Source organism: Fonsecaea multimorphosa (assembly GCF_000836435.1).
Source record: "Fonsecaea multimorphosa CBS 102226 unplaced genomic scaffold supercont1.5, whole genome shotgun sequence".
NCBI classification, from domain to species: domain Eukaryota; kingdom Fungi; phylum Ascomycota; class Eurotiomycetes; order Chaetothyriales; family Herpotrichiellaceae; genus Fonsecaea; species Fonsecaea multimorphosa.
Window position 1 is genome coordinate 839,741 of NW_015971639.1, and position 27,086 is coordinate 866,826.

At 52.1% G+C, this 27,086-nt stretch overlaps 6 protein-coding genes across 6 annotated transcripts; 3 read left to right on the forward strand and 3 right to left on the reverse strand.

The window, feature by feature from the left end:
- Positions 1–394: 394 nt before the first annotated feature.
- On the reverse strand, positions 395–3,056 carry Z520_03519 (eukaryotic translation initiation factor 3 subunit C; the record flags this gene model as incomplete). Its single annotated transcript, XM_016774029.1, has 2 exons — positions 395–2,652; positions 2,708–3,056. The coding sequence occupies 2 exons, from the start codon at positions 3,054–3,056 to the stop codon at positions 395–397; spliced, it is 2,607 nt and encodes an 868-aa protein (XP_016634975.1).
- Positions 3,057–4,163: 1,107 nt separating this feature from the next.
- Positions 4,164–6,687, reverse strand: Z520_03520 (uncharacterized protein; the record flags this gene model as incomplete). The annotated part of the gene is made up of 2 exons (XM_016774030.1): positions 4,164–4,957; positions 5,007–6,687. The coding sequence occupies 2 exons, from the start codon at positions 6,685–6,687 to the stop codon at positions 4,164–4,166; spliced, it is 2,475 nt and encodes an 824-aa protein (XP_016634976.1).
- Positions 6,688–8,027: 1,340 nt separating this feature from the next.
- Z520_03521 (uncharacterized protein) lies at positions 8,028–11,609 on the forward strand (the record flags this gene model as incomplete). The annotated part of the gene is made up of 1 exon (XM_016774031.1): positions 8,028–11,609. The coding sequence occupies one exon, from the start codon at positions 8,028–8,030 to the stop codon at positions 11,607–11,609; it is 3,582 nt and encodes a 1,193-aa protein (XP_016634977.1).
- A 100-nt stretch (positions 11,610–11,709) lies between these two features.
- On the reverse strand, positions 11,710–12,477 carry Z520_03522 (uncharacterized protein; the record flags this gene model as incomplete). The annotated part of the gene is made up of 1 exon (XM_016774032.1): positions 11,710–12,477. The coding sequence occupies one exon, from the start codon at positions 12,475–12,477 to the stop codon at positions 11,710–11,712; it is 768 nt and encodes a 255-aa protein (XP_016634978.1).
- A 419-nt stretch (positions 12,478–12,896) lies between these two features.
- Positions 12,897–15,206, forward strand: Z520_03523 (ATP-dependent RNA helicase dbp2; the record flags this gene model as incomplete). The annotated part of the gene is made up of 5 exons (XM_016774033.1): positions 12,897–12,949; positions 13,079–14,175; positions 14,233–14,340; positions 14,819–14,947; positions 15,007–15,206. The coding sequence occupies 5 exons, from the start codon at positions 12,897–12,899 to the stop codon at positions 15,204–15,206; spliced, it is 1,587 nt and encodes a 528-aa protein (XP_016634979.1).
- Positions 15,207–23,900: 8,694 nt separating this feature from the next.
- Z520_03524 (uncharacterized protein) lies at positions 23,901–24,938 on the forward strand (the record flags this gene model as incomplete). The annotated part of the gene is made up of 3 exons (XM_016774034.1): positions 23,901–24,239; positions 24,319–24,499; positions 24,592–24,938. 3 exons carry the CDS (start codon positions 23,901–23,903, stop codon positions 24,936–24,938), a joined length of 867 nt encoding a protein of 288 aa, XP_016634980.1.
- Between the last annotated feature and the right edge of the window lie 2,148 nt (positions 24,939–27,086).

Consider the following 27,086-nt stretch of genomic DNA (forward strand, 5'->3'; position numbering starts at 1 on the left):
TTTCAAAGGCAGGAATGTAAAACAAGAGGTTTTGAAGCAAGAACATTTGAGGTGCTGGGCGATGCCAACCGTACGCGCGTCATTTGCAGGGCATCAATCATCCCTCAACCTGAGATAGATACATGTGCGGCGTGCGCAGAAGTCATTCCCACCCGGCAGCAAAGGCTGCATGTGGCTGAAACCTTCTCAGCATTGTGGACCAGGATCCTTTTTCATCATCCACCAGTCTCATCACTTTCAATGGCCCTTCCAGTAGACATAGATAGAGGGGACCAGAAGGCAGTAGCCTCATCGACCTCGTGAGATCGTCTTGCGTGACCATGTCTCATCTCTCCATGCGTGCACGCGACGCAGCCTCAAGCATTAATGCCTCTCGGATACAAACATGTCAACCTCAAGCCTTAATCGCCCCTCCCAGCGCTCCCCCACTGAATTGCTGCCCACCGGGCCTCCTCGCTCCTTGCTGTCCCTGTCTCGGCAGACCGGGCAACCCGGTCCTGCCTCCGGTTCTTCCACCCCTGCCTGCTCCTCTCTGTCCCTGGGCTGAGAACGCGTTGACCATACCCGCGGTCCTCGTCTCCAGCACCTTCTCATTCGACTCCAAGATACCCATCGCCTTTTCGCTGAGGGTGATGACTTGGCTTTGCAGGCGCGAAAGCTCCACGCCCTTGCGGAAGACGATGGCATCATTGACCTGATCGAGTGCAGCGGCGAGTTCCTCATGGGAAATCATCTTGGACACCACCGCGGCAATTTTCTTCGAGTCGAGTTCGAACATGCCCGAAAGTGTGGTGATGGAAAGAGTGTCGTAGTACGGAGCGTAGGTGAACAGGTACGTCCGGAGGCCTTCTTCCTGGATCTGTTCCGCCAGCATCTTCTTGACCTTTTCCTTGTTTTCAAGGCCAAGGAGATCCCAAATGCCAATTTTGCTGATTAGTTCCTGACATTTCTTCCAGTCGCCCTGAGCAAGAGCCTTGGCAGCTTGCATGACATGGTCTCGAGTATTTTCCGGGGGGCCCTGGAATACTTGTCGCTCCGTGTACTCGAGCATGCGGCGGAACGTTTTGGAAATGACACGCTTGCGAACGTCCGGGGATGAGCCGGTTTGAGCGAGCAGGGGAATTTCCAACAACATGCTGCAGGTCAGGTAGACACATTCGAGCAACTCCAGATTGATGTGCATGTGGAAAGGAAGTTGACGCTGCCGCTCAAGGCGTTCTTGCTCCGGCGTTACGGTCGAATACCGCTGCATGATGACGCCCTGAGCGAGGAGTTCCTTCTGCCGTCCAGAACCGCAGATCTCCTGTAGGACACCCTGCGCCTCGTAGCAAAGACCTGCACGGAAGGCGCAAAGACCGATTTGCACGAGAGTGCGGTTGAAGAGGATCTGTGTCGAGACGTCGAAGGAAGAGATGTTCTCGGTCAAGTGGCTCATCAGTGCAAGATCACGGGCACGGTAGTAATCATCCTGTAGGGCCAGGAAGTAAATCTCGCAAAGCATCGCACGCGCACGGATGATGCCCTCGCTGTACTCGAACAGATGGTTGCAGAGCGTCTGGACAAGCGCAGCAACTTCGGTGAATTTTCCTCGTGGCGTGAGCTCTGAGTCTAGGGAAGACGGAATGGCGCCCCAGGTCTTCTCTTCGAGGATCTTAACCACCTGCGTGGGTTTGAAGTAGATGTGCTCTAGCCGTCGGATGGTTGTGCGATTGATGTTGTCTTGCTTGTTCTCGGACTTCTCCAATTTCTTGTTAATGGTTTCGATGTAAATGAGTGTCCGCACAATGTCGGTGTACAAAAGCTGCTCGTCACTCAGCCTCTCGATGTATTCTGCTGTGTGGGGGTCGGTCTGTTGAAGGGAGCGGGTCAATTCATCGTCCAGTCGTTCGACAAGGGATACAATGCTGCCTGGAATCTTGAAAATCTCGCCTGCGGCAGGGTTTGGTTGTTTATCATCATCTTCCCATTCTTCAGCCACCTCAGTCACCATGTACTGAGGCTCATCTTCCAGTGTTTGCAGCAAGGTTGAGAATTCGCGTTCTGCGGATCGCCACGACTCTTGTGACATGTAGGCCTGGACCGAGGATGTGGTGACGTCGAACCTTGTGGAGATCAGAGTCAAGAGAACCCGTATCCGTTGATATGGTGTGCTAGCAACGTCCAAAAGTCTCTCCATGATGCGGATTTGCTCAGACCGATCTGTGTTCTTCTTTCCTCTTGACTCGATGATTGTGCGGAGATGTTTCAGGATACTCTCCGGTGTGTAGACAAGAGCTTTGCCACCTCGACCGACCGTCGCAAAGCCTTCTTCATCTATGGCAGCCTCAATGGCGTCCAGTCTCTGAACCTTGTTCTTGCGAGTCCTCTGTTCCACTTCCAAAGGCTCTTCATCGTCCGACTCCATGAACTCCTCCTTGTTCGCGCGATATTTCTCAATCTCGGTGACGTACTCTTTGTTGTTCTTCCGAATCTTTTGTTTCATGGCATTGAAACCCTTTGCATTGATGGGATTCATCTTCTTTGCGCCGGATTTCTGCTTGTCGTTCGTCTCATTGATCATGTCCTCGAGATCGGCGATCATCTTGATGTAGAGTTTTGGAGTGGCGCCTTGTTGAGTGACCTTGACGACTTGTCGGTTCATTTTGTCAAACTCTGGGCGTACAGATCAGTACAGTTCCATTAAGCAGATCGGGCCACAAAGACGAACCTGAAGACACGACAGCCCAATCATTGATCTTCTCAGCATTCTCAATTGTTTTGATCGTGGCCTCCAATTCTTCAAATCTCTTGTCCTTCGCACTCTTGACCACCCTCTCACGATCCTCGTCTTCGCTCTCGTCGGATTCGTCGCCGCCAGGTCCTGAAGGCTTCAAGAAGCGGCTCGCACCCATACCACGACCTTCATCTTCACTAGATTCTTCCTCTGACTCCTCTTCCTCCTCCTCCTCTTCTGACTCTTCTTCCTCTTCTTCCTCGCGATCACTGTAGAGTTCTTCCTCCTCGGACGAACTGCTCTCGCTATCGGAGTCGCCTCCGTGAAAGAACCGCGACGACATTTTGATCAAATTTGGCTTCAAGTGTCAATCAAGGCGGAAATGTCGACGCAACAACCAAGGCTGAAGTGGTGTGGTTGTCGAAATGCTTCGGGTTGACTACGGTGATCGCAGGTGAGGCAAAGATTCTCAAAATTCTAGTTGAGTGCCAAGGCTGCCAAGCAAGTTGAAATGACGGGGGGTGTTAATGCTATTATAGCACTAAGCGAGTACCTAAGGTAGCGACCACTAGCCGTCAAGAGTAAAGACAGTATATCACTCTCTCACTGAGTCACCATGTACACGGTACTCGTATGGCGATTGTGCTCAAAGCCTCCTTTGGGGTCTATGAGTCACCGATGGCCCGTATCTACTGTAAAGATTCGAGTCTCCCTGGTCATTGTAGCTGACAAAATGATATGAGGAAATCCTACGAGGTATGTACAAGTCGTGTCATCGAACGGATCTTTGCCGGTATGCTTCTGCTTTCGAGTCCCCCCAGCTCGAGATGATGACCATACTACTACCTCGCAAAGGCTCCTTAGCTCTCCAGACTTTGTCCGTTCGCGTTGAGTCCCACCGTGGCATTGGGTAGAAGACAAAATACAGCCCCAACATTCCCTCCTTCACTATCTTGTCCAGTCCCGAATCTGCAACATCCTTCATTCAATGACTCTTCACCACGAGCCGCTCATGTCACACTGTGCTCACTCCGTCGCCCAAAGTCATGTCTCATTCATCATTGCAAATCTGAGAGGCATTCTGACGAGTTGAGGATCAAGTGCTTGCTATCCCTGAGAGCATTGGTTCCCATCGCAGCCTGCCGTACCTGGTCCACGACAACCCAACGGAGCATGATAGCAGTAATTTGTTTCCGGGAAGACTCAGATTCCCTTGGTTTAGTCAGAGCTTTGTTCAGAACTCACTTTCTCAGTCAGAGCTTCAGAGCCTGCTATTCCCAGCGGCGTCTTGTCGCAGATTTTTGTTTCTCTACGCTCGCGCGGCAAAGCTTGCTAGCTTGTTCACCAACGCTATTCTCTCACCAATCCGCGAAGGTGGTATTTGCATGTTGTTGACCTTCAGCGATCGAGTTAGATCTGGACGATCCCGCGGGCCCTCATGCTGCTTAGCTCAGTGCCATTGCGCCTTATTCATAAAGCTGTCACCCATCGCACCATCTTCCAATGTCCGGATAAAATCGCGATTTCTTTGATTTCGACTCCCACGTCTTCTGGCGGTCGATGGCGAATCGACGTACCCATCCGCTGGAGGTGGATAATACGCTGGGCTGGGTTGAAGTCTAATTGGTTGGTTCGGATCAAGATGGCTAGCAACGCGTTGAATGGCAGCAGGAATGCCGGCCTGCTGTTGATCCATGGTTGAGGCACGTTGACGGCCAGCCCTTTGCGTGGCCTGCGCGTATAGACTTTGTTGGTGATTGTAGTGACTCGGATTCATCTGCGGAGTTTGCTGCATCATACCCATTTGTGCAGGATAGTTTGACGAGTGAGTTGGATACGGTGGTGGTGCGCCTTGTGGATGGGCTGGGTACATATTGTTGTACATTGGTGGCGGTTGAGATGGTGGATAAGGAGTCATCTGCATCGCATATGCGTTCTGAGCCACTGATTGCGCCTGCGCTTGCGCCTGGGCATGGGCTGCCTGTGCTGCTTGTGCCTGAGCTTGAGCAGCCTGGGCAGCACGTTGCTTGCTGAGTGCTTCAGCTTGTTGTTGTTGCTGCACACCAGGCGCCGGGGTCTTGCTGGAGGGGGACTTCAGGTTCATGGGAGGAACAAATGGCTGGGTAAACTTTTGCTGCGTGATAAAAGGATGTAGCTTTGCTTGCTGAGGCGACCAGCGTTCTAAGGGGTTGATGGTGAGCAAGCCGCGAACAAAGTCGGTAAAGGCGATGCGATTGTTCATTTCTACTTGTGTCAGCAACTGCGTTCGTGTGGAATTGGTTTGCGGTCTTACCTCTTTCCACTTCGGCTTGTTTCATGTTCTTGCGGGGCATAGAATAGCTCCGAATGATCTCAGGAAGAGTGGTTGCTTGAAAGTACTTTTTGCTGGGCTGCTCTTTGACGTTGTGCTCACGAGAATACTGCTCCATGCTTTTGAGTCGATATGTACGACGACCGAACTCGTCTGTCGTCTTCTCGAAGAATTCCCCTGATTGCTTTCCCATCTCCAACATCCACGTCGGCGGCATCCCCAGCATTTCGACAATCCGGGAGACTTGGTTGTACTCGGACGAACCAGGAAAGAGCGGCAGACCAAGAAATAACTCCACAACAATGCATCCAAGAGACCACATATCAATGGCAGACGAATAAGGAAGACCCAGTAAAACCTCAGGAGATCGGTAAAATCGCGATTGTATGTAGGTGTAGACAGTCTGCCTTTCGTCGCAAGCAGAACCAAAGTCGATAATTTTGATGATTGGGCTTTCGAGGTTTTTCAGGAGGATGTTCTCCGGTTTCAGATCACAGTGGATCAGCCGCGCTTTGTTCAACAATGTCAACCCGTTAAGCAACTGTTGCGCAAAGACACGGACAAGTGTCGTGCTGAGACCTCGGAATTGATTCTGTTTGATCAACTCATATAAATTGACACTGAGAAGCTCGAAAACAAGACACAGGTGTTGCCGGTGAATGAACGTGTCTTTGAGCCGCAGAAGATGATGGTCGTCGTTTTTGTCGAGTTTCTGGTTTAGCAGATCGAGGACTGAAACCTCCATCATACTCTGATTGAAGTAGGCCGTGCGATTTTTGATGACCTTGACCGCAACGACTTCTTGGGTTCTCAAATTTTGACACTTGACCACTTGACCGAAAGTGCCCTGACCTAGGACATCTAGAATCAAGTATCTGTTCTTGTGGCCCGCCTCTTCACTACCCAGAATATCGTTGACGTAGAGAATGTAGTCGCTATCGTCGTTATCGTAGCCATCATTCTTTGTTCCTTTGCTCGGTTTCGTCAAAACCCGCCTCGGATTTCGGGATGACTCGTATTTGAAGCTAGGATTACATATTCTATACGTGGCTGGGAGATAGGTGGTGAGCGCTTGTAACGGGCTAATAAATCCGCCCTCTGGATTTGCCCGGCGGAAAGGTGGTTGGGCATTGATCTTGGGATTGAGATCTTGCATGGTTTTGACTTTTCTGAACTTGGGCACAGGTCCCAGTCCTTGATGCTGTGATTGTTGTCTTGACAGTGGAGCTGGTCGCGCGTTGCTCGCAGAGGCAGAATAATATGAATCGGGGCTCAACGTGGAGCTCTGGAGCGCAGGCCCATAATCGGACGGGTATCTCGTTGGGGTCGGGGGTTCAGTGTAGCGCTCGGCATTGTAGCTACTTTGACGAGGGGGAGACTGTCGCGTCGTCTGGGCCTGGTTGAGGTAGGAGAATGAGGGAGGATTCTGTGTTTTGGGACTGGCGACGTAGCCAGCACTTGTCGATTGAGCATTCATTGGGGAGTAGCGCTGAGCAGCTGTTGAGATTTCGGGGATATACTGGGTGGAGAGGCGGTGTTGGTGAGTCGGTCGTGGAGGATACTTGGTTCGGTTATAAGGATCTGCATCTTCCATAGGCACGTCGACCTCGCCGTTGTGCTCATAAGGATGCGATTGAGTCTGAGGCGTAGTGTTGGCGGACATGGCTGCTCGGATTTCCAGTTGTCTCTCAGTCAACTGTATTTAGGACAGTCCGTATTTCAGAGAGTTCCGTGCCGCGATGGGGCTGAAAGCTGGGCCGCAGTTATCTTGCTTGTCCTGCCGCAATCACACCGTCCACGCATACATCAAGCACGCACGATTGAGGCAATCAATCAAACTCAGGCCAGCGCGATCTCTTGCAGTGTGAGGTGAAGTCAGATCGGAAGGGCCCGTTGGACCTTCAGAGGGGTAGAGAGAGTGGCGGAGTGACGATGGTAAGCGCAGTCAAGAGAGACTGGTGGACCCAGGGCGATATTCGACGCATGGTAAGGGAAGGGCACGAGGCTCAACATAAAGCCATGGCGTTGAGAGTTGGTCGCTTCACAAGTGAGGGTGTTCTTCTCTAAGGATCGAGTAGAGGTGAGGGACTGGGAAGTGGTGAGCTGGCAAGGACTCGAGGAATTAGGTCGGCCCGAAAATGAGGATAGAGATGTCGTGGGGGAACAATGGGGGCGACGACAGGCTAACGTGAGGCAAGACAAGCTGTCTAGGTGTCTCAGTCTAATGCCACGACTATGAATGAAATCGGGTTGTAAAGAGGAAGTCTGGAGAATGTTTGGAGTTGTGAGAAGCAGAGTCGGTTGTCGAGTTTAGTGCCTGGCCTGGTGTGCATCAGCCATGGGTGCCAGGTATTGAGTCGCAGGCGGCTATTACCGCTCATTATTGGGCACCCAATAATGCCACCCATCCATTATTGATGATTTGGTCCGGGGCTTGTCACAGCCTAGAGCTGAAACTTGCTTGGGCACCCAGTCGGGGGTTCTCGATTTACGTAGTGGCAGGTTTGGGCAGGTAGGCCGATAGTGTCAAAGCCACCAAAATTTACGGTGACGCAGTGGCATGCTGAAGTGCCACCATGCACGAGGTATGGCAGCCTGAGATTCAAGTCAAAGGGCTTCCTCAGACATGATATAATATATGATTTCTGACTTCTTATTCCTACTGACGCTATTTAGGGAGACTGCACTGCACCTGCTTCTTCACTCCGAGCAAAGATTTGTGCCCGCCGCCCTTCTTTCCGCCGAGTCTTTTACCAAATCCCATTCCCGTCTAATCCGTATCCCAGATTGCCACTTTTGGGACTTCAAAGTGGCGTTTGATTTCTTGACGACATACAACACTCTATCTTACACCATACTCTCCTTTCACTTCCCTCTCTGCTAGTGACTTGACGCAAAAGTTATCGTGCGTAAAGATCCAGACTTCAAGCAGGATCTCTCTCTTTGCTCTCATGACGACATTCATTTTTCACATTCACTACTAAGGTCTTGACGCTTGTGATCATGGATGGTGAAAGAAAGGAGGATACCAACGACCATTCGATGGCTGAAGATGAGAAGACGGCCGAATTCTCTACCAGCGAGTCTGCCGAAACCCTTCGCCTTCGGAACCTTGACGCTCAAGTACGGGATCAGGATGACTTGGAACGGGATATCGGGCGGGAGGCAGATCGGCTCTTGTTCGAGCAAGCCCACCAGCGAGACCAACAGCGACTCGAGAAATCCAAGGCACAAAAGGAGAAATTACAGAACCAGATCAAAAAGACACGAGATGACATGCTTCGCCCCATAGGCACTACTCAACGAGCGCGTTTGCGTCTCGATGTTGATCGTATGCAAGGTCAAATCCAAGACCTGGACAATGACATTGCTGAGATCGAGGAAAGAATGAGGGAACGAGAAAGTAACGCAGGGAAGGCAGATCAACATGACGCAGCAGCCGCTGGACGCTTACCGAATGAAAGTCAGCGTGACTATCTGATCCGGACCGGCAAAATCACTCCTTTCTCCAAATTTGGCTTGACATCGCATGGAGAGTCTTCGACGACCTTGCAGGGGGCCCTTTTTGACGCTGAGGAAGAACCTGAAATCCCTGATGTCGAGCCTAGTGCAGAAGCTGGAAAGTCTATGTCCCACCGGAATTTGAGACAGCCCGGCTTTTCCACTGGTTTCACGGATTCAAGCGCAGAAGACGAGATTCAAGCCAACCAGTCCCGAAAGCGAAGACGTCTCATGAATCATTTGCCTACAAAGGACGAAGAGTCATCATATGACGAAGGCGGAGTCGAAGAAGAACCGTTTTCCGATTCCGAAGATGAACTTGATGACGAAATGCCGACTACGGCAGGGAAACGACAGAGAAAGAATCGGAAGGCAGTAGCCCAAGTCGAGGATGAAATTGAGGATTTCCGTGGTGTGGACGATGGCAACGAGTCCGTCTACAAGTCCAGGTTGCGAACATGGGCCTTGCGGAGACGGAGGGCACGAAAACATGCCGCGCGTAATACGACGAGAGAGGAACAAGAACAGGACGAAACAGACGAGGATGATCCAGATGCTGTCGCAGAGGAAGAAGCATACTTACCACATCCCGAGATTCCGGACACTCTTCTCGATGATGGCTACAGGTTACCAGGAGATATCTATCCCAGCCTATTCGATTATCAAAAAACTGGAGTGCAATGGCTCTACGAGCTCTACACTCAACAAGTCGGCGGAATCATTGGCGATGAGATGGGCTTGGGCAAGACGATTCAGATCATTGCCTTCCTGGCGGGCCTACATTACAGCAAAAAGCTGGATAAGCCCATCATTGTAGTCTGTCCGGCTACAGTTATGAAACAATGGGTCAATGAATTTCATCGCTGGTGGCCTCCTTTTCGAGTCACCATTCTGCATTCCTCTGGCAGCGGTATGGTCAACGTACGAAATGAATCCAGCAAAGAAGATATGCTGCTCGATCTTGAATGGGATCCAACTCGGAAACAGCAGCCGCTCACCACGGCTCAGAAGGCTGCTCGAAAGATCTTACGGCCAATTCTGGAGCAAGGAGGTGTGCTCGTGACAACGTACTCTGGTCTACAAACTTACGCACCTCTCCTGATCCCAGTCGACTGGCAGTATGCCATCCTTGACGAAGGACACAAGATTCGAAATCCAAACACGGCTATCACCATCTACTGCAAAGAACTACGCACTCCGAACCGAATCATCCTCTCTGGGACCCCTATGCAGAACAATCTTATCGAGCTGTGGTCTCTCTTTGACTTTGTCTTTCCCATGCGATTGGGCACGCTGGTCAACTTTCGCAATCAGTTCGAGATACCAATCCGACAAGGTGGATACGCGAACGCATCAAACTTGCAGGTTCAGACTGCATTCAAATGTGCAGAAACGCTCAAAGATGCCATCAGTCCATACTTGCTGCAACGCTTCAAGATCGATGTTGCCTCAGATTTGCCCAAGAAAAGCGAGCAAGTTTTGTTTTGCAAGCTGAGGCCCTTGCAGCGCGATGAATACAAGAGATTCCTTGGCTCGGGAGAGATGGACGCAATCATGAATGGCAAGCGTCAAGTTCTCTATGGGGTCGATATACTGCGGAAAATCTGCAACCACCCGGATCTAACAGATCACAAACGGTTGTCAATCAAAGCAGGATATAGATATGGGGACCCGTCAAAGTCCGGCAAGATGAAAGTTGTTGGTTCGCTCCTGGAACTATGGAAGGAAACTGGTCACAAGACTCTCCTATTCGCCCAGCATCGCATCATGCTTGACATTTTGGAGAAGTATGTGAGGTCGCTTTCGGGTTTCAAGTACAGGCGTATGGACGGAAACACGCCTATCCAGCTGCGACAGAGTATGGTCGATGAGTTTAATACCGACCCAGACCTGCATGTCTTTCTGTTGACAACCAAGGTTGGCGGGCTTGGGATCAATCTGACCGGTGCCGACAGAGTCATTATCTACGACCCTGATTGGAACCCCTCAACCGACTTGCAAGCTAGAGAAAGAGCCTGGCGATTAGGGCAGAAGCGCGAAGTTGCCATCTACCGTCTAATGACCGCTGGCACCATCGAAGAGAAGATCTACCATCGCCAGATATTCAAGCAATTCCTGACGAACAAGATTCTCAAGGATCCGAAACAGCGGCAGACATTCCACCTGAGTGATTTGCACGATCTCTTCAGTCTAGGAAATGAAGGAGAGCCGACCGAAACGAGCATACTATTTCAGGATGCGCAGGTCAAGTCTTCTAAGCCAGCTAAAGCTCCCGAAGTGAACGAAATGAAATCCGAAGGACAATCGTCGAGCATTGCAGGGGACACCACGATCGGCGCTTTACCAGGTATATCATCTATGGAGCAGTTTGCTGGGGAGATCGAAGAAGAGGAGCAGGCGAACAAGGATGGCGCCAACAATTCCGAAGACAGGATGATGGAAGGCATCTTTTCACGTGCTGGTATTCACTCCGCGGTCGAGCACGATGCGATTATTGACGGGAAAGCTGGAAAGAAAGTCGCGGCCGATCCGGCTTTGGTGGAACAAGAGGCGAGAAAAGTGGCTGCTGAAGCGGCTAGAGAATTGCGACGTGCTGGTGAGGTTGCCCGCACTGTTCCAATAGGTACGCCCACTTGGACCGGACAGTTTGGTATCTCTGGCCGTCCTCAAGAGACAACGGCACAGCGGGCATTCAGCTCCAACTCCCGGAGCAGAGGTAGTGGAGTTCAGTCGTCTAGTCTTCTGGCGAACCTGCAACAGCGCCAGGGAGGGCTTGCACCAAGCCGAGACAGCACTCCAAGAACAGCCAGTCCTGCTAGATCCACAGGCTCGACTGCTTCGGGTTCCAGAGATACGACACCAACTTTGCCTCAAGGCAAGGACTTTGGTAAACTCATCCGCGATTACCTCACGACCCATGGCGGAAGTGTATACACTCAGATGCTGATCGACCACTTCAATCGCTTCTGCACTACTCCACAGGCGACCCTGGAGTTCAAGGAGACCTTGAAATTGATTGCCAGGTTGGAGAAGGGGAGCCGGGGACGCGGGCGCTGGGTGCTGAAGGATGAATATAGGAGGTAAAGGGTTGGAGCCCTTTACAACCAGAGCTCAAGCCGCATTGAATAGAGCGTTAAGATCACCCACCTCAGAGCATTTGTCTAGCTCCATCTCGTAAGGTCAATCAGTCACTCTCGTCGAGTAGTCCTTGTGGTGACCAATACTCCGGCTCTGGACACTGATAGTCCACCCACACCAAAGAATCCGCTAGCAGATCTTGGATGACAGTCTCAGCGCGAGCCCGCTCCCATCCCAAGTTGAGTTGTAGCAGGGATACTGTCACACTGCCGAGTAGTTGTAGAACCTCCAGTACGGTGGACTGATCTGTGTTGAATTCCTTCGGCACCGACCGGATGAACCGCTTGTTGGCGATGGTGAGAATAACAAATCCCGACCCCAAGGGTTCCAGTGATTTAACAGCCCTCTCAATGTCATCCTCTGACACTTGCAGACCGCCACCAATAGCTTTTCCCCTGGCAACGCTCTCACAGCACTCCTTCAGTCCAATTAATCCGCCATTTCCCGCCCTCGTAGCCTGGCATAATTCCACAACCCTCACCGCGACCGAAAAGTAAAAGTCGTTCACATCATGACCAAGGACTTTTGCCCAAAGCGAATCCGCTTTTTTACCTTTGATGTTGGAGCCCGCCAATGGGTCGACGCCGATAGCATTACACATGCGCGCGAACTCGGCGCGGAACGTCGGATTGGATTTGATGGTCGCCGCATGTTCGAGAGCGAAGTTATGTAGGAGAGACTGAAAGACCTCCAGCTGAGCCTGGAGCGAGGCTGCGTTGGCAGATTTCAAGTTTGAGCCATGTGCGGCATAGGATTGAGCGGTGGCATTTCTATTTGTGAAGGCGCCCAAGCCAACACCTCTCCTGGTCGACATTGCTATAACTGAGGATGGAATAACATGACCTCGACGAGTAGGTATCAGGATACGTGGTTGAACAACGACATGGATGTGACGAGTTCTTTCTGTCAGACAGAAAAGGAAACCGCCGGCACCTGGTGCGTATGCCAAGACATTCTTTCGGCTCACCTTCCGCCTTAGTTATAGCCAATCACTAGCGGCGGCTGCAGCGTTTGCTTTTCGCCTTCCCTGGATTTCTAAAATTTCATCCTTCGCCCCTTCTTGACACAACAATCTTTTTCCACCCTCTTGCTCACTTTACTTTTCTCTCTCTCATACCTTCTCTGACGCCTTTACTCCATTTACGCGAAGGGTTGACTCTGTACAGTCAATCTTCTTCCCTTTCCCTCTCGTTCCTCGATTCTACACACAGGTGACGGACTTCGGCGCCCATCATGTCTTACGGCGGTGGCTACGGATCATCAAGAGATGGCGGTTATTCTAACGGGTATGTGAGAATCACTCATCTTCTTGTTGTCTGCGTCTCAGATGTTCTCTGCCCGACTTGCGCAGCGCAGGACGGACGAGCGCAGGCAAACTCTTGTTATTTCTGGCGTCATGACTAACAGTTTCGCAGTTATGGTGGCGGTCACAGTTATTCTAATGGCTACACCAACGGTGGCTACGGCGGATCCAACGGATACTCTGGCGGTGGCGGCGATAAGATGTCCAACCTGGGCGCAGGCTTGAAGCAGCAAACCTGGGATTTGAACAGTCTGCCGAAATTCGAAAAATCATTCTACAAGGAGGACCCCATTGTCACAGCCAGGTCACAGCGCGATGTCGATGAGTTCCGCAGGAAAAATGAGATCACGGTTCAGGGCCGCAATGTTCCACGACCAGTCGAGACCTTTGATGAGGCCGGATTCCCCAGCTATGTCATGTCTGAAGTCAAGGCACAGGGCTTCACCAAACCCACTTCGATTCAATCTCAAGGTTGGCCTATGGCTCTTTCTGGTCGCGATGTGGTCGGTATCGCCGAAACCGGGTCCGGCAAGACCTTGACTTACTGCCTCCCCGCTATCGTCCACATCAACGCTCAGCCACTCCTCGCTCCTGGTGATGGTCCCATTGTCCTTGTCCTGGCGCCGACCCGAGAACTCGCAGTTCAAATCCAGCAAGAAATCACCAAATTTGGCAAATCCTCCCGCATTAGAAACACCTGTGTCTATGGCGGCGTTCCCAAGGGTGGTCAGATCCGCGACCTTACTAGGGGTGTGGAAGTGTGCATCGCTACTCCTGGCCGTCTCATTGACATGCTTGAGTCCGGGAAGACAAACCTGCGCCGTGTCACTTACTTGGTTCTGGACGAAGCAGATCGTATGCTTGATATGGGTTTCGAGCCTCAGATTCGCAAGATCATCGGCCAAATCCGTCCCGATCGCCAGACTTGCATGTGGTCTGCAACGTGGCCCAAGGAAGTCCGACAACTGGCCTCGGATTACCTCAACGATTTTATTCAGGTCAACATCGGCTCGATGGATTTGTCGGCAAATCACCGAATTACTCAGATTGTCGAAGTTGTGTCCGAATTCGAAAAGAGAGACCGCATGATCAAGCATCTTGAGCAGATCATGGAAGACCGCAACAACAAAGTCCTCATCTTCACTGGAACCAAACGCGTAGCCGACGATATCACTCGATTCTTGCGCCAAGACGGATGGCCAGCACTTTGTGAGTTTTCACCTATTCTGCTCATATTGTCTTGGAATTTAGGCTAACGGTAAACAGCTATTCACGGTGACAAGCAACAGAATGAACGTGACTGGGTCCTGAACGAATTCAAAACTGGCAAGAGCCCAATCATGGTCGCTACGGATGTCGCATCCCGTGGTATCGGTATGAACAAACAGCAATCCCCTTCCTCCCACCCCCTTTTCCCTACTATATTTCGTATCTTGCATTTCTTACCATTGCCGTCGTGTGGAATGGTGCCGCGCTCTCTTCCCGCTAGTTACGCTCTTGCATTGCGTAACTTGTCCAGGCTTTTGTGTTCTCCTCGGTCCTTCTTCCGGAAATCCTGGATTTTGTTGCAGTTTGCCGGGACTCTGCTTCCTGACATCTCTATATCTGCTTTGTCCAACACGAGTAGGTTGTGGGACACATTTACTTTGACCAGATCAAACTGCAAATCCAGGATCTCTCACTTCCAAGGACCGTAGACGCTTGCCGATTTCCCGGACATGGACATTTGTCACCCAAAAGGATAATGCTCCGAGCTTCAGAGAGTGACATGCACCTCCGCTCACACGACCACATATGGTCCCCGACGCTTCGTAAGACAACCAATGACTGAGTTGCTAACCTATACTTGAAGATGTTCGAGATATCACTCACGTGTTGAACTATGACTATCCCAACAACTCTGAGGATTATGTTCACCGAATCGGCAGAACAGGCCGAGCTGGCAGAAAGGGCACAGCCATCACCCTTTTCACAACAGACAGTGCGTCTTTGCATTCCCCCCTTCGAAGGTTGTCAAATTGCTAACTTTTCTTCCCACAGATGCCAAGCAAGCTCGTGACCTAGTTTCCGTTCTGCAGGAGTCGAAGCAAAGTATCGATCCCCGCCTTGCAGAGATGGCACGCTATTCCGGCGGCGGTGGCGGCGGCGGCCGTGGATATGGTGGTCGTGGCGGTCACCGCGGAGGCCGTGGCGGCTTCACTGCCTCCAATGCTGCCCCCCTTGGCCGGTCCAGGTGGTAAAGCGTGATTCGAACGAATCGATCGCTCGAAGCGGCGTTGAAACGGTGAGAGCGACCACGATACGTTCAGTCACCTCGCAAGTCTTGTCACCCATCACCTTTCCTTCATCGTTCAACAGACAATAGACTTGTTTTGTGCATTACTGCCATGTCAGGTTCGGGCGTCAAGGAGCACGGGGAGGAGAAAGATAGATTGTGTCTGATACATGAGGCGGCGCCGCCTTCTTCCCTCGGGCGGCAGGTTTTATGCATTCATGGGATTTCCAGGGTCTTGGGAGCTGTCGAGCTCGTGAAGAAGATTTGAGCAACATGGTGATAGAGCTGATGTCTATTACGATTCGCATGCCTCAATTCCATATTTCCATTGGGAAGGAGATGCGATGCGGAGTGCATGACTTCGGCACAATCGTGCAGCATTGTGATCAGGGGTCCAAAAGACAATAGACATAGAGACTACTTGCTACATAGTTTTGAGTGTACAATCAGAGAGACGCGCTATTGCCATTGACGAGAGGCCCCGGACCCGTGCTATAGTTATTTGGGGAGTTGAGATCGACCAAGGTGATATCCAGTAGTTACGAGTGCGCGAGTATTAACCCCGGGGCATAGGGTAGTGCAGCGACAAGCATATACCTATGTGTATGTAGTACACGTCTTACGAGAAGAGGGTACTAGGTATGCAGCCAATAAAGTAGAACTGACTAACTATTAGCTATCAGATTATCTTTACAAAGGGTATCCTATCTGCTCTTGAGTATAGCGGGATCCTTGTACCGAGTACTTACCTAGGTAGGTATTACTAGCTACTAGCTATCACTAAATAGGTGGTCCCCTCGTCGTTATTGAGCACACTCTACGAGGACCCTCTCAGACTGTGCCATTGATTTCTGAAGTCGGCTTGCCCCTTTGCTTAACTTTTGGGGCCCGCGGGTGTCTACCTACCTAGATACCTGCACCACGTCTCATCATGTCAGGCAGGTTACCTAGTTGGCATTAAACTTTTGAAAGACCACCGAGCCGTTTCCAAAGTGTCGGTGAGCGTCCAAATCCCGCTGGCCCATTATTCCTGGGGGACAGTGCCACTGCGGCAGTATGTAGCAATTCCCCTCTCTCTGTTCACCACATTTTCCTCTGTAAAGGGCCCCAAGGGCAAACGCAGAGGAAGCTTTCCCCGTCGTGTACATTCATCGGGCAGGATGCAAGGGTGGAAAGCCCATCAGTCCTTTTAACCAAATCGGGGCTGGCAAGCTTGCAGAGGTCGTAGGTAGAAAAGGCTGGGAAAGACTATGCCGGAACAGGGAGTGTGTACCTCTCAGTAGGTATCGAGTCAACACATCTTTCGGATGTGGAGCAAAAGGGGGCATTCCCTTTCCTCATGGGAGCCCAGGAACGACGGGGCATTGCTGCAAAAGAGTTTGCTGCAGGTGGGGCCAATTTCTTTGATCAACGAACCTACCGTACCTAAGAAATGAGCCTTTGAGGCTTTTGGTTAAGATGGGACCGTTTTGAGTCGGAGAGCGCCCGATCAAGCGACCACAAGCTCTGATCGCAGGGACTAACTAGCCAGATCGCTCAAGGTCAGAGAACACTACTCTCCGCACCAGTCTACTGAAACCAAAGGGAAAGCCACTGCCAAGGCAGTCTGGTGGGCGTTGCTGGGGATCGGCGGTGTATCATTCACCTCGGAGAGTAGGTAGACGGCTTCCCATGACTGTGGAACCATGACTTGATCAAACTCAACGCCTACCGTATTTTCCTCCCTAGGTATCATCAAGTCGACAAGCATCGGTGGCGCCTAAGGCGGCAGCATTTCAGGTGACGGGCAGATCCCCTGAGCTGAAGGCAGCCCGAAACAAAAGCAAGTCATGCTCAGTATTCTTTGATTCGCCCGAGTTGGAGCTCTCGCAGGTGACAGCACGTCCACGATGAGGAGGTCTGTGGCCAGGATGAGAGGCTGTGATTGTGGTTCCCGAAAGATGGATGGTCTTGGTGGGCGGGCGCCTCCCACAAAAGTGCCGCAAATCAGCCTCCTGGTCTGCCATTGTTCCTTTACTCTCGGGGTCTGTCAACTCTACCTACCTGCAGAGACGTCAGTCAACCAAGCAGTTGACACAATCAAAAGGCTGTCAGTATGCTGTGTGACGGAAGAAAACGTATTCAGTTTTGTGTTTGCCCATCAGGTGGGTAAACGGGGTTGCATTGGCGTCGAATGACCTGCAAGCGACCCGGAGCTTTAGCTTTCCAGAAGCACGGGCCTCCTTTTTCCTGGTGGGCTTCCCTGCCTCCTTTTGAAGCTTTGTCGCCGCGTGGGAGGTTCCAGCACCATGGTTCCGGCTTGCCCGCCTCCCTCCACCCTCTGGCTGCTCAGAAGCAACCAAAAGTTCATCGGGAGAGCACACGGTTTTGAAGCCATTGGGAGTGCCTCCGAAGTCTTCTGCTCGCTGTGGCCAGCTTCATTTCCGACACTTATTGCTCTACCACGTGGAACACAAAGGCCGGTAATAGCCAGCAACACCAGTTTTCGACATGCAGGTACGCAGAGACCGGGAGATTCCTAACAAAGACGCTATCAGAAGTGCTAGCCGAAAATCGGAGCAGACGGCTGCTCGCCTGGTGGTCAGCGCGCCAGCTCTGGCTTGAGTTTGCAGCTAGTTGTGAGCGTGGAATTGTCCCACCGAGCGCTTCGCTTTAGATCGGTATATTGCATCCCATGGGGGTTTGGATATTTGCGCCTGCTGCAGAAACAGTGCTCGAAAGAGCCAATTACCCTGTGCTCTCCCCCAGAACGACACCATTCTGACGGGAAATATGCTTGTGTGCTAACATAGAAGTGATTTTCAGCATTGGCCCACTTTCCATATCAGCTGTCGAGAGCGTCGATGATTTCCTGTGAACAGAAAAAGGTTGATCCCCAGTCTAGTTTCTCGTTAGAACTCAGGAGGCGAAGTCGCAATGTCGCGAGCACGTACGAGGTACTCGGTACGGAATAAACTCCATGCTCAGAGCAAGCCGTCCCTCGCCTGTTTTTGCCCTTAACTTTGAATTTCAATGACCATGTTGGCCTCTGATTCGGGGCAACTGCAGTCATGGTGCAGCAAACCTGCATATGCAAGAGGCTGGGGTCTGGAAGGTCTTCCATCAACTGACCACAAATCTCGCTATATGCGAGCCCGTCGGAAAGCTGGTCATCCGCTCACGTTGATTTTGCACTTGACCTTGGAAGGCATTGTTTCTCACCTGCATGTACCTACCAAGTACTCGGTTGGAAGCCATCATGGTTGGCAGTTGCAACGATTTCCCGTTTCTTATTCTCAAAAGCTCTTCCCTGGTAGTGGCCTCGACCTAGCCGGCTAGGTCAAAATTCCTGTCAAGCTCTTCTAGCTGGCGGTAGCGTCCTTGGCACTTCTTTCTCTCTAATCTGAAGGCGTCTCTGTTGGCGCTACTGGAAACGTTGAAGGCGCATGCAGTGTTGCGGATTCGAAGCCTGGTGAAGGGAGGCTCCTATGCCGCTCGACCTCACCAACCAACGCCTGTATCGAGTCCCATCGCAGCGTCTGCTTCCCAAGAGCTGGTATTGCCGGACTTATTGCTGCTTGAAGCAACATTGTCTCATGGCATTCTAGTCGGTATCTCCCTGCCAATTGAGCGAAGTAGAACATGCCAATGACCAATATCTGCGTCCAGGGGCTGTACACATCGAAGACTCCTAGGCGCAGTCCACTCGGTAGAGGGGCTTCACAAGGCTGGCCCAATGCCCATCACCCCTGAGATTTGCAACATAGGATCGATGGCTAACTACAATGGATTCTGGCCGACAGCACAGGAGTCCACAACGTTAAAGGACGCCTTGCCCCTTTACCAAGCGTAGATAATGCCATCCAGGACGATCAACACCATCTCAGAAGGGTATGGCCAAGTTTCGAGATGATCGCGACCCCTGCACAGAGGCCTTCTGCTCGAATGTAAGTACCTGCGAGTAGGTACCTTTGGCGGTTGCTCCGTCGATTCCGAAGGCGGATGCCCGTGAAAAAGAAAAGCGGAAGGCATATGACCTGGGCCGTGAGAGCATCGAGATCTTTCCCTGCGCCTTCGCGCTGAAATGAACTCGAGGGAGATGATGGCCACCCACAGGGCCGTGAATTTGTCACTCTTTCCCGCTTTCGCTGGGGACGTAATATGTCCGTGGACGTCACCACCCAGACCAAACATTTGGATCGTCTAGGTACCTAGGTAGGTATGTTTGTCAACTACAACAGGCAACCTCAGACGATGAGTTCCACCAGGAAGATAATTGAGCAAACTCAAATGAGCGAGAAACGTGACATCTGAACCGTGGCTGCATCCAACGTCAATGGGAATTTTCAGGTTATCTCCGACATGGGTTGCCAATTGCAAGGGATTCCTGGTGGCATTCTCCGTTGTCATCCCCCCAAAATGGACCCACCACAGGCACGGGACCATTGCCCAGGAGGCTTGAATGAGTCCCAGAATGGACAGTGGACGGAGTATTCCCCGAAATCACCAAGTCGTACTCTGTATAGCAGGTACGGCTTCGTGACTAGCCAACTGGATCGATGTTTTCCCTCAACTATCGTGGCCGTCAATAATAAATTATAATGTGCAAAATCCAACTTCACCAGGGACGAAGTCAAAGCTCGATCGTCACGCTAAACGGTACAGAGTAGCAGGATCTTCAGGCGTGATTGGCGTATGAATGGAGGCTTTAGGCATCCTGGGGAAGTGAAGCTAAAGTGCCTAGAGAATTCGCTCCTCTTAGAAGGGTAGGCGCCGCAGTTTGGACTTGTCTAGCTCTGTGGTAGTTAGTCTCTGTCACCGAGATCCAAACCACAACGAATACCGGATTAGCGATGTGCGACTGTTAGGTAGGAACCTTAGCTTGTCTGCCGTCAACCACACATCATCAGAACATTCTGTTTGCAGCATTGTGAACGCAAGACAAGAGATCATAAGACACGGGCGATGCAGGGAAGAATTCAGAGTAGTAATCGCTCTGCATTTTCTGTTCTGACAGCAATGTGATCTCGCTCTGTAGCGGTCATTTTCAGGAGGGGCAAGGGCGACGGCTTTCTGAAGGGGTTCTGCATCGAAGGTGGTGTGAAGGCTCATGGCTGGGGCAAGATTAGCCTTGCAGGGCCACCACTTGTCACCGGCGACTTGCTACTACCTACTCGCACGAGAGGGTGCCATCTTCGTAATACCCTGATTCAATGCGAGGGAAGGATCATTCACCAGGAGGGGGAGAGAGCGAACCGGGTCCTGCAGTGTCCAATAAATCGACAAGGCCTAGCGCTGGAGTTTGGGGCGTGGTCTCGGAGGACGGTTTCAGGGGTGACTATGATTGGTATGGACAGACCGCCTTGGGGCAAAAGAAAGAGAGGGAAGAAACACATTCCCAAACGTTGAAGGGCTGTGAACAATGTGGCACTTTTGGAGAAGCGAGTCTCGTTTGCAGCGCAGCGCAGCGCAGCAATCGAGATAGCCAGGGAAGGAGTCGGTTTTGCCAAGGTGGCCCTAGTCTGTAACAGGCGTAGTAGTCATGCAACCTGTGCGTTGGTGCATGGTGACTCTGGCACTGGTGGCACTTTGCAGATTGTTGCTCACACATCTTCCAAGTTGGAGAAATACTCCGGTGACAAACAGATCGACTGTGTGAGACATGGGAAATGACAAGAGCCTGATTGGCGCAGCAGAATGCGCAAGTCCGAGAGCAACAGGCACGCGGAAAAAGTGAATCATCCCCCAAGCACCGAACAGGCTGGAGGAAGTGCTGGAATAATTGGTTGACTAAATGCAGAAATACCAGCGGCAGTGCCCCAGCGGGAGTTATTCTAGGCGTTTAGTTGGGGGTGGTTTTAGGCCTCTGGGCGGCAAGTAGGCTTGGTAGGCTTCAGTACCTAGTAGTACTCGTAGGTAGCGAGTGCTTAGGGGTCCCCAGGCAAGGTACAAGCCCGCGTGCGGCGTGCCAGATCCTGTGCTCCGCTCCCAGACTGGTGGCTCCTTGGCTCTCCTTCCTCTTCCTCTTTCCAGTTGTCGGCGTTGTCGCACCGCGTCCCATGTTTCCTTTGGCCCTCGGTATGCGGTCGGGTTGTCGGCTACTGCTGGAGCTGCTGCAAATCACCACCACATCCCACACTTGCGGGTGCTGGGATCTTTTGGCGAATCACGACGCCCACTAATTTGCTCCAACGGCAGTCCACGAGGCAATCTCGTCAGGTCAATTAACCTTTGGAGTTGCTGGCCATCACGACCTCATTCCTCTCCACCTAACCGCATCATCGACCCCATCCTCCAACCCTTTGATCCTCGCACTGCTCCCAGGATAGCCAGTCCAGTCCCCGTCTTTCTCCGTGCTGCTACTCCACCTGCAAACCTTGCTGTGCAGTCAAGTGTCTGGCACGTCTGGCCACCGTAGGAAGCGTCCCCGGTCGGCGACCAGCCATCTGCATGCCTGCATACCTGCATTTCTGGCCCCCCTCCACCCCCAAGTCCATCCAATCACGGCCTATGCCGCACCTGGCCTCTGCTGCATCATTATTCACCCTCACTGATCACAGTGTGCAGTGACCACAGCGTGACCGCGCTCTCACTCAACTTGGAACCCTTGGAAAAGCAGAGGCTTGCCACTACCGAGCAGGATTCCCACGGTACTCGGTCGCCTCGCTTCCCACGACCTCTTCTGCCTCTCCTTGCTCTCCTTGCTCCACCAATCGAAACCCCTCACTAGCCCTGCAAGTCCACCGACGCAACGCTCGTTGCCTTTTCCGCTCCAAGCTCGACCCAAACCCCAGTCCCAAGCGCAACGAAGCCACTCAGCAGCCAACCCACCAGGGACCCGGACCCCCAACCTTGGGGACCAACAACCAACATCTGACTTCTCACTCACCTCTTACCCACCTCCAAAAGCCACATCACCCACGTCTCGCCCATCGCCACTACCACTCTTCTTCTATCCGACGGTTTCTTCCCTCATGTCACGCGTCGCTTAGAAGCCGCAGAAGGAAAAAAAAGGACACAAAAACCAAGAGTCATCCCCCGACGGTCTTCCGTGAGCCATTGGACGCTTCGAGAGTCCTGTGGGCCCGCGCTCAAAACATCAAGTCAACACTCCACTGTTTCCCCTGCTTCAGAGCTAGTTACCGCACCTCGCGCCATCACTACTTGACACTAGTGGACGCTCGAAGCTTCGCACTATCACCAGAATTTCCCTCTAAACTCCACCTTAAGTCGACCTTCGAAACCTTATTTCTTTCTCGGCCTCGCCATCTGCCGGTGGGCTCAACCTGCCACTGTGCTGGGTGCAGCCTGCTCGCTATCGACCGGGGTCAGCATCACCTCCCTGCGCGACAACGGCTCGCAAGAAAAGAGTGCAAGTCAAGGCACAAACCCCCCATTCCTGCAGACTCCTCTCGCCCATTACCCAACGCATTGCTATTGGTCGCGAGTCTGGTGAAAAAGCCTGCCACCCTGGGCTACCTGGGTCCACTCCAGGAAGGCGGTCACCCTCCTGCACCTCTGATCATACTCCCTCCACGGACACAAGCTCCCAGTTGAGACGGTTGTCCGGCGCAAGTCGTCAAGGAACAAGAAAAGCAAAAAAGAGGAGACACACACTACCCTGTCACGTCACCTGGGAAGAATAACCGCTGTGGTTGGAGAGCGAAAGCAGACACAACGCTCAAAGGCAAAAAAAGCCACCCACTCAACTGCTACGTAGAACAGGGAGGATCCTGGGGCCAAAGGCAAAAACCTATCAGACTCCCCCGACTCTGGCAAGAGTTTGGCCCGTCTTGCCTTTGATCGCAATTCTTTATTAGTCCTCGGGGGTCCGCACCATCTCGAGGAAGTAACGGCTACTCTTCATTCAGTTCAAGCTTGCAACTAGCGCAGTGAGGATCGTGCTAAAAGCCCTCTTTTCCGACCCATCTTCGCCCCTCGGTTCGACGATACGGTGCCTTGCCCCTGGTCAAGATCAACCCCGTCCCTTTTGCTGCTCGAGGGCTGGCAGCAGCACCGATCTGGTGCCCGTCGCTCGTGCAAAAAGGCGCTTGTCGCTCCCGACCCAACCCCATCGAAGAGCACTTGTTACAATCCGCTCCCCACCGCGGCCCTTTCAGGTTTGGTAGCTTTCTTGGGCACCTTCGTCTAGAAAGCCTTCAAAATAAAGAATACGCCGGTCTTTGGCCTAAGGGTTACTTCAATCCTATCGTTGACTGTCCGTCCAACGTGTGGACTGGTCCTTTACTCTTGAGCGACCAACTGTCATCCGCAGCCTTTCTCTCGGATCAGTCACAATTATACGCCAGTGACATTCGAGTTACCTACCACATCACTACCTTACCTATCAACCGCGTCACTTCACGTGGGCGGAAGGTAACGAGAAACACCTTTGATGGACAGAGGTGGATCAGAATACGCGCAGTCAGGTTAGAAACAACGAGCCATCATCTTTACTGCGAGCAAGCTCTGAGAAAAAAATTCCGTGTCAATAGATCAGTCGTCTGTCGCGACCTACGCCACGCAAGACCCGCGCTCTGCTACCATATCGAGCAACAACACACCGCAGTCGGATTACGGTCTGACTCCGTCGTCGGCGCGTTCATCAGGATTTCCCCCAGAGCATCTGCGCTACAGCCAATATCCTCAGGCGCCGCACCATCCAGGTGCTGTAGGAACAATGGCACAACCAACAAGTCCGTCAAAGTCCCTGCCAGAAGGAGCACCCAATGGCAATCCAACTACAAGCTCCCACCATGTGAGGTCTAACTCGGATGTGCCTATAGATCCCTCGATTTCCCAAGCCAGCCCAACCTATCCTCCCTACTCGCCTTATCCGCAAGGACAGGACATGCAACATGCGTACCAGCCTCAGCACCCGCCTTATATGCCGCAGCGACCACCGCACGAGCAGTGGGGCGGTTATCCACAACAGCATGGCATGCCTGCGCCGTATCCTCATCCTGGCCCAGGTGTCCAAGGCCCGCCTCAAACTTCCGCTGCATCGCGTTCTGGTCAGGTACGTTGTCCTATCGCCTTGTTTTGCCCGGTGCCTCCAAAATGAGATTGAGTTGGTTTTAACAAATTTGTGCGCACAGGTGTACTCGTTTGTCCCTATCCCGGGTGCGCAGCAGCATAAACGACCGCGCCGTAGGTATGAGGAGATTGAGCGCATGTACAAGTGTGGATGGAATGGGTGCGAAAAAGCGTATGGAACACTGAACCATCTGAATGCACACGTCACGATGCAGTCGCATGGAACCAAGAGGACTCCAGAAGGTGAGTTGCACTCTGATAGCTCCTATCTTCTCTCCTAGCTTTTCGGCAAGACCGTATGACCGTTGCTTGGGCTTTACTGACCTTTCACCTAGAGTTTAAGGAGATCCGCAAGGAGTGGAAAGCCCGCAAGAAGGAAGAAGAAAACGCGCGCAAGGCGGAAGAAGAGCGCCAGAGGGTTGCTGCGCAAGCCAATCAGGTGGACGGTCCACCAGGCGATGCACATCCTGTTCCGGGACAAGGCTATCAGCAAAACGGAACTCGACCGTCACTCCCACCCATCGGCTATCAATCCGCAGATGGGCATGCTCAAGGACAATACGGACAGCCGCAAGGAGCTATGGTCTATCCACAAGGCAGCACCCAGATGAACAGCTATCCCAACTACCCGAATTCGCCTTATGCGCAGCAAGGCCAGGTTTACCAACAACGTCAATATTAGAACGCGTCGATGATCAAGCAGCTTGGCGTCTGACTTGTGGTGCGTACGCGGCATTAAGTGATCACTCAGTTTTGGTGGTCAGCGGCGCAAGAATGCTTCTGCTAAAGAGCTGCATGCGCTCTCATTGGATGATGCAGCACCTCATTTTTACCCAAGATACCCCAAGGTGGGAGTGGAGGAGATAATGGAAGAGCAAACGCGGGCCAAGTCAAAAGTATCGTGATGAGGAGCATGCTGGGAGGAGTTTGTCACATTTGCTGGCGGATCCCGATACTCATGAGTTTCCTTTTCTTCGTTACTCGTTTTCCTGTTTCTTTTTTTTCGTTTGACGGGTTTATCACCATTTGCACAGCAAAGCACGTCTCTTTCAAGGGTGATGAACGTTATGACCGATCGGCCGACTGCATGCATTTTTGTTGAAGAGGACCAGTGCATTTACGAGACCAAGGGGCTTGTTCCTGGCTTCACAGGCTACCCCAACTTCGAAGGGCTTTTGGAAGGAAGACGAAGGAAACACAGTCAACAGTATGGATTGTCAATGCGTGCGAGAGTCCAACGAAGGTAGAGCAAGGGGGGCTATCCAAATGCTGTTTGTTGGGTTGGGAAGTCTGGTCCCCTGAACCCCGTTATTGTACATTGATGGTATCCAGGGTCAGACAGGATATGACTTGCGCTCCGGTCAGTCGGTGCTGCGGGCCGGAACTCGTTATTGTTAGAACAAGGGGTTGGTCTTGCTGCTCATTTTCAGACAGAAGGCAGATCAGCGATCAATTCAAGCAACAGAGTGATTTATGGCGAATGAACGGATATTTCATTTTGGCAACGCTCCTTTGACTCACGACATTTTGTGCACTGCTTCTTTCTCTCTGGCAAAGCATTCGGACAGACAAGCACGATCCCTTATTGTTGTGCGAGGAAAACGTCGGTACATGACTTTGAAGAATGTAAAATGGATATGTGGTTGCGAGTTGTCGTGGGAATTAAGTTGGGCCAGGGGATCTCAAGCGGTGTTGTTGGCGTGATCTTAGGCCGTCCTACCAACCAGTGGATTTTCGAAAGCGTGGCGAACAAACACATGGCAAAGAGAGGACAAAAACCTGGGGAATTCCCTGGTTCGTTTTAGCATGCAGTCATAATGGTTACACAACGTTTGCGGACCAACTACTGTGAGGGAACTAAGATGGCGGCCGAAATGGGCTGGCCGTTGAAGTCTAGGCTGAGGCCGACGACATGCACGAAATTCACTGGTGTGAGGGTTGCGCAACCGCTGCAAGTCTGCGCCTTCCAAGCACCGGCGCAACCGCCAACGCCCGCGACGGCGCCCGGACTAGGGCTTAGAAGCTTCAGAGCTGGAGCCTGAGGGGGCTGAGATTGGGGGGTGCTGACTCTGCTGAGGCCCTGAGGGGAGTGAGGGGGCCCTTGCTCCAGGCCCCTAGGAGCCTAAAGCTGTTCTGTGGGAGCTAGCTGGATGGTGAATAGCGGGCACACTACCACTTAGTTTCTTGGGCCCTTTAAATGCGCAGTATGTCACAGGCGTGCCTGCGTTCGTCCTATCCAAGCACACACCTTACCTAGGTATCCAACACACTATTTTCTGCAGCCAGATCCCAACACTGTGGTTCACTACTCCTCCATACTCCTCCATCCTCCTCCATCCTCCACCAAATCCGAAAGGACCTTGCTCCACGCTAGGTTATAGCACCATACACCGAACACTTCGGTGTACCCTAGCTCAGCTCAACCTGAACGAGAAGATCCCTTTGGCACCTTCTCCACGGACGTTTGACTGGCTAACCCACTTGACTCCAGGGTAACCTCAACCGAGACAGTTGAAACCAATGTCTTCTGTTCAGTATTCTCTTGCATGTGAACTGAGCCTCGATATTTTGAATCCAGCGGAATCGTTCGCACTCTACCTCGTATTACCGCGACCCCTCAGCTGGGATCACCATCGTATCGCCTAGCATTCCTTCTCTTTGTTCTCGGAGTACTCGGAGTACGATTCTGGACCGGAACGCGAAAGAAGATCATGAGGTGCAAGGGCACAGGAGTAACATAACACAAATATTCCAGTCAAGAAAGCTGGTCTTGAATGACCTGCCGTGTCCGGAAACCAATTCCGCAGCGTGCATGAACAAAGTTCCTACA